Below are 14,856 nucleotides of genomic sequence, written 5' to 3' on the forward strand. Positions count from 1 at the left end.
ATTATATGTATTTGCAAGAAATTAAAAGACATCAGGTGTACCCTTTTAAAACCAGTCTTCATACAATATGGTGTCAGATCATGCAGACAAGCATTAATGCTGTGTTTTAACCCAGATCGGGTACAGCTTAATTGTAGACTGATTAAATTCCTTGACATTACCGCAAAGAGACTAAAAAACTTGGATTGTCTCAACAATTGTATTGTCTGTGAGAAATAAGTTTTTGTATATAGTGATTTTATTATGGAACGAGCGGAATTTTATTGTTGTATATGCAACGGTTTTAATTAATCATGCATAATAAATAAATACCAAATACCAAATACCATTAGCTCTGAGGGAGAGTGGCAAAAATATTTCATAATTGAGCTGCTTTGACTTGGAAAGATCTCCCACCTACCCTTGTTTTCCTAAAGCTTGACTCACAAATAAGGTTGGCTGACTAAAATCGGAAGAGCCTCGAAGGTCTACAGTGGCAACATTTCTTTTGTAGTGGACTCCATCCTGTTCCATTTATAGCTTTATGAACTATACACATGGCTTTGAACTTACTTCATTCTTTGACTGGTAGCCAGTGTAGCTCCTTCAAGGTACATGATGCAGAGTTAAATCTGGATTTGTTCAGTGCCAAGTTGGCAGCCTAATGATCTACAGCTACATGGCGATGGTTCAAGAATATTGCACTCTGTTTACCAGACATGCTTATCTGGCTCGGACTACTAGCACTTTAACGAAACTGACCCCAGCCAGCACACTGAATGACTCATCGTCCCTATCTTACAAATCATCGAATATCCATTCACCCCACTCAACACACTTCACCACATACATCAAGCCACAAAATATGAAAAATACAACCACCTCATTGGCTTGCCAATTCCAGAGGAATAATGGCAGGGACAGCAATACTTAAAAAAACAATATCAGAAGATGCAAGATGAAATAACTGTCAGAATATACGTAATAAAATCATACCAAAAACAGCAACAGGGAGGTTAGAATGAGAACACGGCGTTCAGGGAAAACGTCTTCAAACCCTCTAAGAAGTCTTTAATATCAGGAATTTTGAAAGAAGAGGTTTGGGAGGACATTTTCTATAGGTAGTAATTGCAACCAAGTTAACTTTAATAGAAGAGAATTGTAAGCCTGATTTGGTCAGCTAGAGCAAATATGGAAGAATAGCTGCTTCTTGGCACTTCGTTGGATCAACATTCTTGTCAGAACACCAGATACAAAATCTCTTCCATTTAAAAGAATAAGCTTATAGCGTTAATGGTTGTTTAGCCTCCTTGAGAATGTTCATGCATTTTTGTGGAAGATTCAAATGCCCATATTGTACTAGCTCAGGAGTCAGGCTGCCAAACTCAAAGAGGAGAGAATGGGATGAACCATATGACCCCCAAACTACATGTGAAAGGTCCAGTCTGCACAGCCACTTCATGTGTGGACGCTCCAAAATGTGAAGAATGTTTGCGTACCACCATTATCAGGGCCAATACAGAGCTTTCAAAATCCTTCTAGCCTTCAAGTGAGCCAGTTTGATAATTACTGGTGGAATCAGGTGGATTGGTGGAAAAGCAGAGAAATTTGCCAGATCAGTTGGTCCATAGCACACTCCCAAGTATCCCTGGTTGTTAGCACCCCGAGGTGAAGATAGGGCATTTTTTGTTTTCTGTAGTTGCGAATAAATCATTGTGAGAAAAACAAAACCTCACATGCAGAAGACCCTTTGCACGACCTCCTCATGAAGAACCCACTTGTGGTTTTCCTGAAGAATGCTGCTTAGGGACTCTGCTTGAACATTGTGCGCCCCAGGAAGATGGACTGCATTGATTGTCAGGTCTCTGGCTATCAGCCAATTCCAAATCTAAATAGACTGGGCTTCGCGAGGCAGAGGCTCTGGATCTTGTTCCACCTTGTCTTTTTTAACTACTACATTGATGTTGTGTTGTCTGTTTGTACAAGAAGGGATTTCGTCTTGAAAGATGGAAGAAAAGCCTTTAGTGTTGAATGTACCGCTCGTAGCTTGAGATTTATGTGCGCCTGTGACGTCCCACCCTCAGACTGCGCCTGCTGCTGCCTGTATCTCTCTTCTGCTGCCCCATGGAGGCAAATCTTCTCTGTCCTTCAGGGTACGTCTAGAAAAGGTCCTGCAGTGTGGACATCAGTCAGGAACATAGCTGTCAGTAAGGCATACGATACAACCTCATGTGGGTCTGACTTGACCTTCTTTCTTCCACAAGCAGGACAATTGACAAATAAGGATGGAATTTTATTTGACAAAGGAAAATCCTGTTCTGTCAGAAAATGACAGAAAAAGCACTTAAACAGATGAAAACCACCGAGTTAAGTAGCTGTCAAAATGTTTTAGTGAGATTTTTGAGGAAAAAAAGCCTACAAGGCTGAGCTCAGTGCTCCAAGATCCTGTCACCAGGATCCAGTAAAAAGAACTGAAATAACTGCCACCTGCTGGGTATGATGGGATACTGGTGGACTGTGAGCCCTTAAAGGCACAGACTCTGTTTTCATATCAGCAGCGGTGTAATCTATGAAGCTACACTGTCCTCTTCCAACTTCATCTTTTACCTTTAAAAAAGGTTTGTGAATGAGATTTAGATAATCAAAAATAATGCAATTCCAGTAAATTTTTCTGGTCCTTTTATGTATATATATTACCCTTTCTTAAATGCACTTTTGAAGCAACTGGCCAATGTAGCCTTCTTTATATACTGCAAAACATTAATATCTAGAGTTCTTCTCCACGCGCCTTACTGAATCAAGGCGAATAACTACACTTAAAAACACATTGTAAAGAAGTGCTCCTGGACCCCCACATGTGGGTGGGACTTTTCAGTGTTTATGATTATCAACGGAGATCCCCAGAGAGAGAATTACATTTTTCCCAATAAGGAAAAACATTTTTTAATTTTTATTAAAGTACATGTCCCCTTTAAGCAAATTATAGGTTTTCTTTAGCTGAATATTTTTGTTGATGTGGGGGTAAGGAAAGCTGGAGTCTCTTAAATTAGCAGTAAACAAACAATTCTTCACAAAATAAAAAAAACCTCTAAACTTGTTCATCCACTGCCTAGTTTTAAGATGAGTTCTCAACCATTTTGTACACCTTCCTTCTACTTCCTTAATATACCACTTAGGACCATTTGTTCAAGCCATTACAGGGTCACATCCTGCAAGGTCTCCTTTCAACTCTTGTGCTTGTCTGCCCCACGTATAAGTTAGGGCCAGCATAAGCACAGATGGTATTACCTCCTGCAAAGTAGTGTCTTTTGTTTAAACATTTGAATGCTGAGAGTAGCTCAAGAGCTTTTCAAAAGTGTAAGGTGTGTTTCACCATCCTACACGAACTTCGAACTACAAATAGATCTACATGCAATGCCTTGGTATACCCTTTTGTATTGTATTAAAATATACAGGCTATTTGTTCAGGCCATTTCAGGGTCACACTCTAAAAGATCTCCGTTAAATATTTGTGCTTGTATGTTCCCTGAATAAGTTAAGTTTTGGCATAAGTACTGATCATATTAACAAGCACAGAAGAGTGTTCTTTTCCTTAAACAAATGGCTGCTGAGGGCAGCACAAAAGCTTTTCAAAATTGTTAGATGAGTTTTACCTACCCACATGAATCGAAAAATACATAGTCACAAATGCAGTGCCTTTGAACTCATGCTGTTGAACAACCTTTTTGACAGTGCTGCCATCATTCTTGTGATGAGGCAGGTTCACACCAAACCCAAGTCACTTACCACACATCTCGCCCTCATCTGAGCCATCGATGCAGTCCAGGGTGCCATCACAGAGTTTCTCCGGTGGCAGGCAGACAGACGTGTTAGTTGCACAGGTGTGGGATGGGGGCTTGCACACACGTGTGTCGCAGTTCTCTTCATCAGAGTTATCTTCACAATCACTGTCACCATCACAGATCCAGGTTTTACTGATGCACCGAGCTAAAAATGAGCAAAGAACAGGGCCAGGAGATGTGTCAAAGAAGAGAGTAATGTAAATAAGATATCAAAATTAAAATGGAAATGGGGCGAAAGGTAGTGAATGCAAGGAAGAAAGGAGAACAAAATAGAGCAAGAAAGTAGGTTAGAAGACCATGAATAGACGAGAAAAATTAGAAGTGAGAGCTGGTTGGAAATAAGGTAAAGAAATGAAGTGGGAGAGTAGAGGAAAAAATAAAATGTTTTGCATTCATAATTTATTGCAACAATTCTCTTGATATGTTTCTGTGGGATGCGGCTTTGTCTAAAGAAGAGGGCATGCTGAACACCTGATTTGCTGGAGTGCCCTGGGAGCCTGGATCCCGACACAAACCTACAGAAGCATGGCTTGAACAAAAGTATAATGAGACCCCATGGGAGGGGAAAAAAAATCTATCATATGATAAAGTAGCTGCTCAATTCTGTACCATGACCAAATATAAGTCTCGGTCTCAGGCACAATAGACTTACCAGAGTCTTTGCATCCGAACTTGACATTTGGGTCGCAAATGTTAGTAACCCCCTCACAGTTCTTTTCATCACTGGAGTCCATGCAGTCAGTGTCCCCATCACAGCGCCACCGCATAGGAATGCAGAGTCCATCCAGGCGGCATTGAAACTCATCAGTGTGGCAGCCACCTGGCGGACGCGTAGCTATCAAAGAGGAATGGAATTGCAGACATTTTCAGACTATTCTGCAAGGCTTCAGCAATGGACATAAATCACACACCAAGGATCATGAGAGTGCAAAAAACTATGTACTGGGGCTATACAATGACACTTCTAAAACCCCCAGCAATATACACCCAGAAATGGATTTCTAAAAGTGATATCAGAAAAATGCATAAAAAAAGGCATTTTAAATTTCTTCAAATTTGCATAAAGAAGACCATTATGTCCTCTCTCAAGATGCTATTTCCCCTCCTAATTAAAGTCTTACCTCATTGTGGGCCACAACCTGTACTTTCCCAAGGAGACTTTTTGTTCCTTTTTCAGGAGGTCCCAACCCTTCTTGAAAAGCATACTGTTTTGAAATGAGGGCCAAGTGGCCTTGGATCAAATCTACTCCAGCCCCTACCCTGAGAGGCTCATGTCACTTTTTACAGAGGGCATAAGAAGTATTTTGTATTGTTATAAGGAGTGTCTGGTCTCTTTTTAAGGAGGACTCTGCACCTTCCTTGGAAGGGTCACGTTAATTTCTAGAACAATCTTGTCATGTACCTGGCTAGAGGGTTGAGTCCTTTCCTAAGGACTGTCCTGTCTCATTCTTAAGAGCTTTCTATATGTATGTAGGTTTAGTCCAGGAAGGGTTTGTCCTCTCCCAGAACGGTCCTGTCCCTCCCAAAAAAGTGCTTGTCCGTTTCTAAGCAAAGTGGAGTGAATTCTAAGGAAGTCCTATCCTTTCCAAAGCAGGGTAGTGTTCCTTCCTTAGGTGGGGCATGCCCTTTAATAAATAGTATCTAGTGATCGCCAAAGGATGGCTCCCTTCCTATGCAGAATCTAGTTTTGTTTTTTCAAAAGATGGTGCAGTCCCTTCCTAATTTCTTTTAGGTAGAGCTCCATCTCTTTAACATAATGGTCCTATCTAGTCACCTCTGATAATAGCGATAGTGGGATATATGCACATCATTATGAGGTTTTCTTCAACATTTTTAAAGAATTCCATAAAGATTTTTTCCGTGATATAAAAAGTGGTGTAAAATTCTGCTGGTGGTCGAAATATTTGCAATTCTTACACACAACATCTGCAGCTTAATAAATTGTGTGTTTATGAGCAAATCAATGTATGCCCGGATTTACTTTTAGATTTAGAACCCTTACCGCTCAAAGAGCAAACTAAATTTTCTTATCATACCCAATTGCACCACCATTAGGCCACACTCGTTCTCAGAGAATAGTCAGCATCAAACATAGATTATCTCCTCAACAGGGGGGTGCCTCCTGTACTTACCCTGATTGGTACAGTTGGCATGAGTTTCGTCGCTGTAGTCCCCACAGTCGTTGTCCCCGTCGCAGGTCCAGTGCTCAGGAATGCAACGGCCACTGTTGCACTTAAATTGGGTACTGGAGCAGGAGTGGCTGCAGCCTGCCTCATCACTGTTATCACCACAGTCATTATCTGTGAGGTAAAAGCATATTTGTTAGAGGTTTGAACTTGTCAGGTCCCAAAACTAGGGCTACATAACTAAATAATCGAAACACAAAACTGCCTTGTCCACAGTTTTTCTAACATGTCTCGAGAGCTCAGAGAAAGGTGGCTCTGGCCTTCTGATGCTTCAAACAGCCTGTGGTGCCCAAAATTAGAATGAGACAGGCACAGAAGGCCATTTAAGGAGAAAGATTACAGCTCCATAACAGAATTGGAGCACTGTTGGTTATACTGGTCCCTGCCTTCTCTGTTAAAAGATCACCTATCATTAGCTGGAAGTGACAGAAAAGTGCATTCAATACAAGGTGCACCCTCAAAATTACTAGTGAACATTCCTGGTTACACAGCAGAACCAAAAAGATGGTGGTTCAACTTTACAGACTCTGGGCACAAATGACCACTTAAGTTCCACATTGGTTAGACAAAATCAGAGACCATGAGTAATGAGGAAACTGATAACTGATGGTATTAAAGGCTTGGTTGCAATTTTGGGAGATATTTTGTGTGCAATGGTATTTTGGCTGCCATTTGAAGATTGGTGGAAATATAAAAGCAGTTAAGGATACTAAGAGGATATGTGTTGGCTTGTGACATTCAAGGGAAATTCACAATTGTAGAGGGCGACTATGGATGCTTATAGGGATTTCTGTCAATCAGTTTTCTTTTGGAAACTATTCAATGGTTGTTCATGGGCCGAGTTAATAGTTTTTTGAGGCACACATTTTTAGTATTGGTATGGTTTTTGGGAGGAGGGGCAGCTAGCTGTCTCTAATATTTTATTTTTGTGGTGTTTTATGTAGCACTAACTAGACCCGGAGGTATCAGAGTGCTTTACATGAGAAGCAGTTACGTTACATACAGACTCATTCATTTTTTTTAGGCACGGGGAGATTAAGTAATTAGCCCAGAATCACAGAATGTTAAGCGTTCCTGCCGAGACTCGAACCCAGTTCCCCAGCTCCGAGGTCGACCACCCTATGCGTTAGGCCACGATGGCATTGTGAGAGTTGTCTATTTTTGGGACACGTGATCTTTTTTGTGACATTAGCACTTGTTTTTTAAAGCACTTCATGATTGTGTTCTGAAACACTTAATAACTGTTGGGAAAATAAACTAAATTAACATTTATTCCAAGAGCAAAAAGATGGATTCACCTCTTACATTTAGTAGCAGAATTAACTACTAGAGTGTAGGGAGGGTTTTTTACCCCCAGTCCTCCCCACTCCACCTCCTGTGCCTATAATCTCAAATGACAGAATCTAAATTATGTTTTTAATTCATTGAGTAAAAATACACTAAAATGTGTCGCAAAAATAAATTACAAAAGTATGACCATTACTTATAGATTACAAACTAAACTAATTAAAGTGTTTAATTGTATTCGGGTACAAAACAGTCAGACTTTGATCATTCTTGTGCTTGACTAACAGCATTCTGTGACTTGTGACTAATAATAAATATCCCATGAGGGAGAAATGGTCATTTCAGTATGCAGAAAACCAGTGTTCAACCACTGGCAGTAAGTGATACCCAAAGCAACAAGCTTTAAGAGCTTTTTCTTAGGGATGGGTCTTCCAAAAGATTCTCACCCTACAAATACTCTGCTCTCAGCTTTAAACTGGTCAGAAAGTGTTCTTCCTAGAAACAAATATCCAAAGTTATCAGGTGGTGCTACGCAGCTCCAGCCACAACTTCACTACCATATGTGACATCTTCATATGATGTCACATCTGTATCAGGCACCAACTGGCAGATGTGAATCAGTTCTTGTTTTCCCTGCTTCATCAGTGCAGACTGACGCGCGCTCTCTCTCTGGGTCTCACCAACAACTTCTTCAGCTTTCGACTAGGTCTAAGGTCTCCACAACAGGTCTTAGGTTTCAAGCCTTGCAGAAGGTTCAACAATAAAATATGTCTTTCTTTCGGAACCCCTGATGCCTGTACATGGCATCTGGGGTCGGAACGCAAGGTCACAGCATTGCAATTCCAGAGGTCACCTGGAAGTAAGAGAGGCAATCTTCACCAGATTGGGGTTTCCATTCATGAATCTCATCATGGTAACCGTACCAGGAAGTCTCCTCAGTTCTGTGCCATACACTTGTCTCTAGATGATTACCTAGAGGATGTCTTATGATTAATATCATCTTGGGGCATGCTGTGCGCATTCCTGCTCCTTTGGAAAGTGCGCGGAGGATCAGACACAGCTTATTTGGATCACCCCAGACTAGGTGAGGACGATCTGGTATGACAATTGGCTGACAATCAGAATTTGGACTCCTCTTCCCCTCCCTCATTGCGTAGACGTGCTCTCATAGCAGGTTGACAAGGTCATCTTAAACAGTGCCCAGAAGCTGAAGATAAACGCATGGAGATTGAGCAGTTGTAGCTAGAATTTGTATATTTGCTTTCCAGATGAGGTTTTCAGCATAATGTTTGTAGCCAAGAAGTCTGCTATTACATCCATTTACACAAGCTGCTGGAAGACGTTTGACCAGTGGTGCGCGTCATAAGTTAGTGATGCTTACAAGTGTTGCCTCTCTGATGTCCTACAATTTGCTTTTATGCATCAAACAGCAAGATCTAGAAGTGATGACAGTTAAGTGATATCAGGCACTCATTCACATTCATGTGCCTAGCTGATCAGTTGTGTTTCGATCACCAGTAGTGAACGTTTTCCAAGATTTGTTGTGCTTGTTTCCTTCCACGTCATTTATTTTCCTCAGTGGTTTCTGAATCTCGCTTGACTTTCATGATGCAAACCCATTTGAAACAATGCACGTTTCCCGGTTCAACTTCTTGCTGTTTTGGGACCAATTACTTCTGCCCAAAAGGTAGCAGAATTAGAGGCCCTCTCACTACATCCACCCTTAACAGTTTCTTATCCATACAAGTTGATTCTCCGTATCAGCCATCTTTCTTACCCAGGCTTGTGTTTTCAGTGTCTCAACTTCATATGAGTCAATCTATTACCCTTCTGACTTTCCTCTTAATATTCTCTGACAACATCACACTGGGAGGTGGAGTCACACCTGGAGCTCAGCAGCACCACCTGGCAGCGTTAATGAGTCATTGCTGTGAAAAAGGTTTTCCAGACTATTCTGAAGCCTGAAAGGAGTACTCATAAGGTGATTAATGTGCAGGAAGATTCTGTATCCACCAGAAATATCATTTTTTTCGGATTTTTTTTATTTTTAGACCTATGTTTCACTAAAGAAATACAAATGACAAATAGGTGTGGCATATTGAATTTGATTACCACCATGCATTAGCTTTCATATGCTATTGATGTTTAGTCAGACATGTGTTTGTGTAAAACCCTTGCTACTGAGCTATACTGGTGATCAGCAGTTCACAGTTATTGAACTGAAAAGGGATGATTATGCATTTTATCCTATCAAAGTTGATAAAAGGTGACTCAATTTTGATTGAACTGCAGTTATTTACAAACTGCAGTTATTTACATCAATCTCAATAAAAGAGCTTTATATTACTAAAAAATAAAACTGAAAGAATTTTTTCCCTCAAATAAATATGCCAATGTAAAAGACCCCAACACTGATCAGTCCTAATAGATAATTGGGCTTGAATTAAGTACTACATAAATGCTCACACTCACTGACGGATCAAGTCCTTTTAAGACGTAAATTTGAAGTTTGCAAAACAAAAATGCAGGTTTTGCGCACTGGAGGCCAAAGCCCTCCTTAGGGGGGTGAACGAACCACGATGTCCAGAGGTGTGTGCTAAAGCCTCCTATGTATAGTCTGACGCAAAGAAACTTCCGCAGGGGCACTAAGTGAGCAGAGGAGGCGGCAACACACTTCTGCCTCAATGGCTGACTTCAGAGAAAGCGCTCTGGTGATGGAAAGGGTAGCGAGCATGCAGTGACTGTAAGCCTTATTTCACAGTTGAAGGGTTGGGATATTACAGAGACTATTTTGACAGAAAGGACAACATTTTTAAAGAGAGGTTGGAAAGGCCACTGGTCCAACGAGGTGAAAAGCAAAAAAACTCAGCACAGCAAAGGCAAAATGGTGGATGCTAGTGTGTACGAGTTGCAGTTTGTGAAGTTTCACTTCTGCTATGTTGGCCCTGAAAGAGCGTTTGAGAAAGGATAACGGAGCATGCCTCTCTCCAGTTCAAATATCACTCTGGGGAATGATCAAAGGTGTTTTTTGAGCATCATAGGGTTCAAACAAATGTAATGTCAAATAAATTCAAGAGAACACACACACACACACAAAGCAACACAATCCCAAGCAACACGAACAATAGCTTACTTGACAGCTGCATCGTTCAGTTTGCAAACAAATTATTAGGCCATCAAACATATTATAAGGGCAGCAGATGGCAGCTCAGGCAATGGATTAGTCTGCATTTTCAGGAAGCTTGCAATTATATAGCACAGAGAAAGAGCATCCGAGGGCAGCGGCTCTTGCTGCTGTCGTCGTTCCTGGGTACATTTCATTTCTTGCTGAAAAAGGCTGCCCCATTTTCACTTCCAAGTAACACATGCAACCTTAAGGCCTTTGCTGCCCCTCTTTACAGGTGAAGGAGCAATAACATAAATGAAAAACACAGAAACTGCATAGATCAGACATGCACCGCAGTAACGGGTGGGGGGCATTCACCACTTCAGCTTTAAGATACTATCACTGCGGCAAGTAGGAATATATATTTATCACGCAGACATGTAGAAGCGTTAAGTGCAGCTTGATTTACTCTCCCTGGGGCCATAACCTCACAAGTCTGTGTTCAATACGCATGCTTGAACCTGTCTGTTCAAGTTAAGGAAGCTCCGGAATTTGTCACACAGGGGAAGAGAGACGTTCACTGTATCCTGCAAACAGTGCTTGCATATGCACAGAGCATATCTATTGCTCTTCAGTTCCACAGAAATTTCCAATTATAATTGTCCATCGGTAATTAGTGGGCATCAGCTTCTAGAAATCGACATGATGGCTGTAGGTGATTAGGGCAGATCTACAGAGTGAGCAATAGAACGACACCGGATTCTGTAGAGAATTTAAAAAGAAAACTGAACCAGGCCATAATTTGACCTCATGTTGGCAACCCCAGAGATAAAATCCTGGAAATACCAAGGCTGGCATAGGATGTTGTGAAAGACAATCCTATTTATTTGGGCAAACTGGGCAAGTGAATATTGACTCCAGCAATCAAAGAGCGATTAAGAAAATCAAAGAGCAAATGTTTAGGAATCAAGCTTCATAGCGGGAAGTTCCCTCAAAGTAGTACGGGAACAAGCTCTTTTTAATCTAAGAGCAAAGTGCCATTAGCTGTCCAAAAATCTGCAAACCAGTAATACAATGTGAGATCCACAAAAACATGAAGGGGGAGGCCATCAAGGTTCAGAATAGTAGGCCATGTCAAGCTAATATGACATACAAGTGACACTACCCAGACACCAGCCTGCGAGGGGAAACCAGATAGTCTGAAAAAAAAAAAATGTCACTTGAGAAGCACACAACAGATCCAGTTGGTAGGCTAGCAAGATGTTGCCACAGACGTCAGTTGACCACCATGAAACTGAGCATTCCTGAACTGTGATCCAATTTAGTGCTCACTAGACAGTGAGATCTAGAGAACTCCAGGGGAAAGCTGCACCTTTCTTTTATGGATAGCCTGTGGTACCCTGAGAGGGGAGGGTGCATGTTGACCTATGCACTAACCGGTATCATTTGGACAGTTCATTTCGTCGGTGCCATCCGCACAATCCTTTTCTGAAACACAGAAATCAACCAAAGACAAGACAGTCGGCAACAGGTAACAGGACACAGGAAATCTAAGGCAGCAGCTTCCAACCTTCTCAGGTGGGGTGGCTGTATACTAGCGTGAAAACAAAATACACAGAGTAACGCTGGAGAGTGAACAGCCCATATTAGGGTAGGGGTAGCGAATGAAACACAGTGTTGGGTTTCCTATAAGTTCCATGCAAAGCCCTATGGACAGACCAGGCACCTTATACAGATGAGCCACAACATGCTTTCAGTCAATGATATTGGGCATCGATCCTAAAAGAGATGCCAATGGCTTTCAGTCCCTACAATAAATCTAATACTCCATACAATGAGTAGTGACCCACTGTTACATGTTTGCCCCTCTGCTTTTGTTGGGTTTGGCCTGATGAACGCTTCTGAAGGATACGCACAAAACAGTAAGCTACAAAGAATGCATTGATAGGCACAACATGTCAAAATTACTATCCATATTAGAACTGATTAGGGCACGTATTTCCGTCAGGGCAGGGCACAAGTCAATGAAAAGCACCCCTTCTAATGGTTGTGGTCGAACTATTCCCTCCCATACATGAATTTGCTTCTCTGTTCTACCCATTTTATTCATGTACAAGCTTTGTACAGAGCATGTTAATATTGTAAAAAGACAACTGCACTAAAATGATAACTAACACTGACAATGCCAATAGGTCTGGCAATGGAAGCCAGCCTTTTGGCTTGGTAAATGCTTTTTTTGTGAGGGTTTTGCAAAACTTTTTTGTTAGAGAATATGCAGAGCCCTCATCAATCTGCAGGATGAAAGCCTCTTTAAGACATATATATATATATATATATATATATATATATATATATATATATATATATATATATATATATATATATATATATATATATATTCACTTAAAAAACCATAGGTTTCACACAAGTTATAGTTAGCTGTACATTTCACTCGTAAAAAACCAATGAAATTCCACGTTATAGTTAGATCAGGTAACTATAACTTGCGCGCCCACAATAAACTGCTGATGACGTCACATATTACATCACTTATGACATGGTCAGTGACATCACTCATGACATCAATGATGACATCTGAAATGACACATTGTGCATTGCGGTCGCGCAAGTTATAGTTACCTGATCTAACTATAACGTGGAATTTCATTGGTTTTTTACGAGTGAAATGTACAGCTAACTATAACTTGTGTGAAACCTATGGTTTTTTAAGTGAATTTGCAAGGTTTTTTAAATGCTAATTCCTAACTATAACGTGTGTGAAACCTATGGTTTTTTCAGTGAATTTGTACGGTTTTTTAACCCCTTGCATGCCCGCCCCTTTCCCCGCCCAGTGCCGCGCTTTGCATTAGCGGGCGGAGTTCATGACGAGCTGGACTCGTCATGGGCACAGCGCCACCGCAGCCCATGACGAGTCCAGCTCGTCATGGGCACTGAAGGGGTTAAATGCTAAGTTATGTATTTATTTTTAATTTTTGCGCGCACGGTGCGCTTCACGCACCGTGCGCGCGCTGTGGGCACTCGGTGCGCTTCGCGCACCGGGTGCCCACGTTGCGCATTTCGTACCGTGCACGCCTCGCCATTTTTTACAAAATATCAATTGTTTTTTTCGCCATTGGGGGTCCTTAGATTTATATATTAAATGTGATTGTTAATTCTTTTTTATTTTTTTTTACCGTACGCGCACTCCGCGATTTTTTTTTTAAATTATTAAATTTATTTTTCATACTTTTTGGTCCTTCGTGAACCCCCTGACGAACGCTAGGGGGTCTGCAACTCTCTTCGTTGCCCCCTTTTCATGTTATCAACCTTTGTTTTTCAGTGCGAGAGACAGAAAATGGCGGCGGATACTTTCTGATTTCAACCGATTCGAATGTTTACAGTCATGTAACCACCAATCAGAATTGAGCTCGCGCACGGCACCGTACGCGTACGGTAAGCTTACCGTAAGCGCACGGAGCGCGCTTACAGATATATATATTGATTTAAATGCCATTTTCTCAGGACCTACTGAACAGATTTACACCAGACCTGCAAAAGGCACATCCCTGACCTGAGGACTACCTCTCTGCCCAATTTCAAGTAATTCTGTTCAGCCGTTCGGGCTGTAGCTCGGACTAAAGGTCCTATGGGAAAATGCATGGGGAAAACGCGTTTTGGGACCCCCCTTTTTTCTCAGTCCCCGCTTGACGAATCCCCCCCGAGACTTTCAGGGTAGGAGCGGAGCGTAGCGCCCCATTAGTTTTGAAAAATTTGCGAGGATTCGTCAACCGGCGCCAAAGTTATTCCAAATAGAATGTTGCGGATTTCCTATGGAAACACGGTCCTAACTATAACTATCTACTGGCGACCGCCAGTAGAATATATATATATATATATATATATATATATATATATATATATATTTTTACAGATATATGCATTCATATATTTTAGTCTAGTGTTGGGGCTAGACCTAAAACTAACAAGTGTGTTCCACTCTCCTCTTCATATTGGCCAAGTTTCTAAAAAATAAATGTCCACCCCATCAAAGTTTCCCGAGTCCCCCTGCCACAAAGTGGGATTTTTTCCAGAGTTCCCTGCTTTTTTTTTTCCCCCCCCAGAGTTTTATATAGCGCGAACTTGACCCGGTATCGGGTATCAGAGCGCTTTACATAGCACCAGTTGCGTTACATGAGGACCCATTCATATTTGTTAGGCACGGGGAGATTAAATGATTTGCCCAGAGTCACAGAAGGTTCAGCGGCATTGCCGAGACTCGAACCCGGATCCCCAGATTCGAGGTCGACCACCCTAGCCGTTAGGCCAACTCCTCTCCCTCATTCAGCTTGGACCATTCTAAGTACATCTGTCAAGTAAGTGATTCAGAAACAACTGAATGAAACATCTGACCCCAAACAATGTTGGACACAAAAAAGGGACTAAACCCGATAGATTG

At 41.4% G+C, this 14,856-nt stretch overlaps 1 protein-coding gene across 2 annotated transcripts in view; it reads right to left on the bottom strand.

Moving 5' to 3' along the window:
• Positions 1-14,856, bottom strand: part of LRP1 (LDL receptor related protein 1) — a 1,298,976-nt gene that overhangs the window by 899,808 nt on the left and 384,312 nt on the right. For both annotated transcript variants that reach the window (XM_085654639.1, XM_085654638.1), the window contains exons 20-22: positions 5,954-6,121; positions 4,474-4,656; positions 3,766-3,966 (exon numbers count right to left, since the gene is read on the bottom strand). In XM_085654639.1, coding sequence (XP_085510765.1) covers positions 3,766-3,966; positions 4,474-4,656; positions 5,954-6,121 — 552 coding nt within the window. The remainder of the gene's footprint in view (positions 1-3,765; positions 3,967-4,473; positions 4,657-5,953; positions 6,122-14,856) is intronic.

Source organism: Triturus cristatus, chromosome 4_1 (assembly GCF_964204655.1).
Source record: "Triturus cristatus chromosome 4_1, aTriCri1.1, whole genome shotgun sequence".
Classification (NCBI taxonomy): domain Eukaryota; kingdom Metazoa; phylum Chordata; class Amphibia; order Caudata; family Salamandridae; genus Triturus; species Triturus cristatus.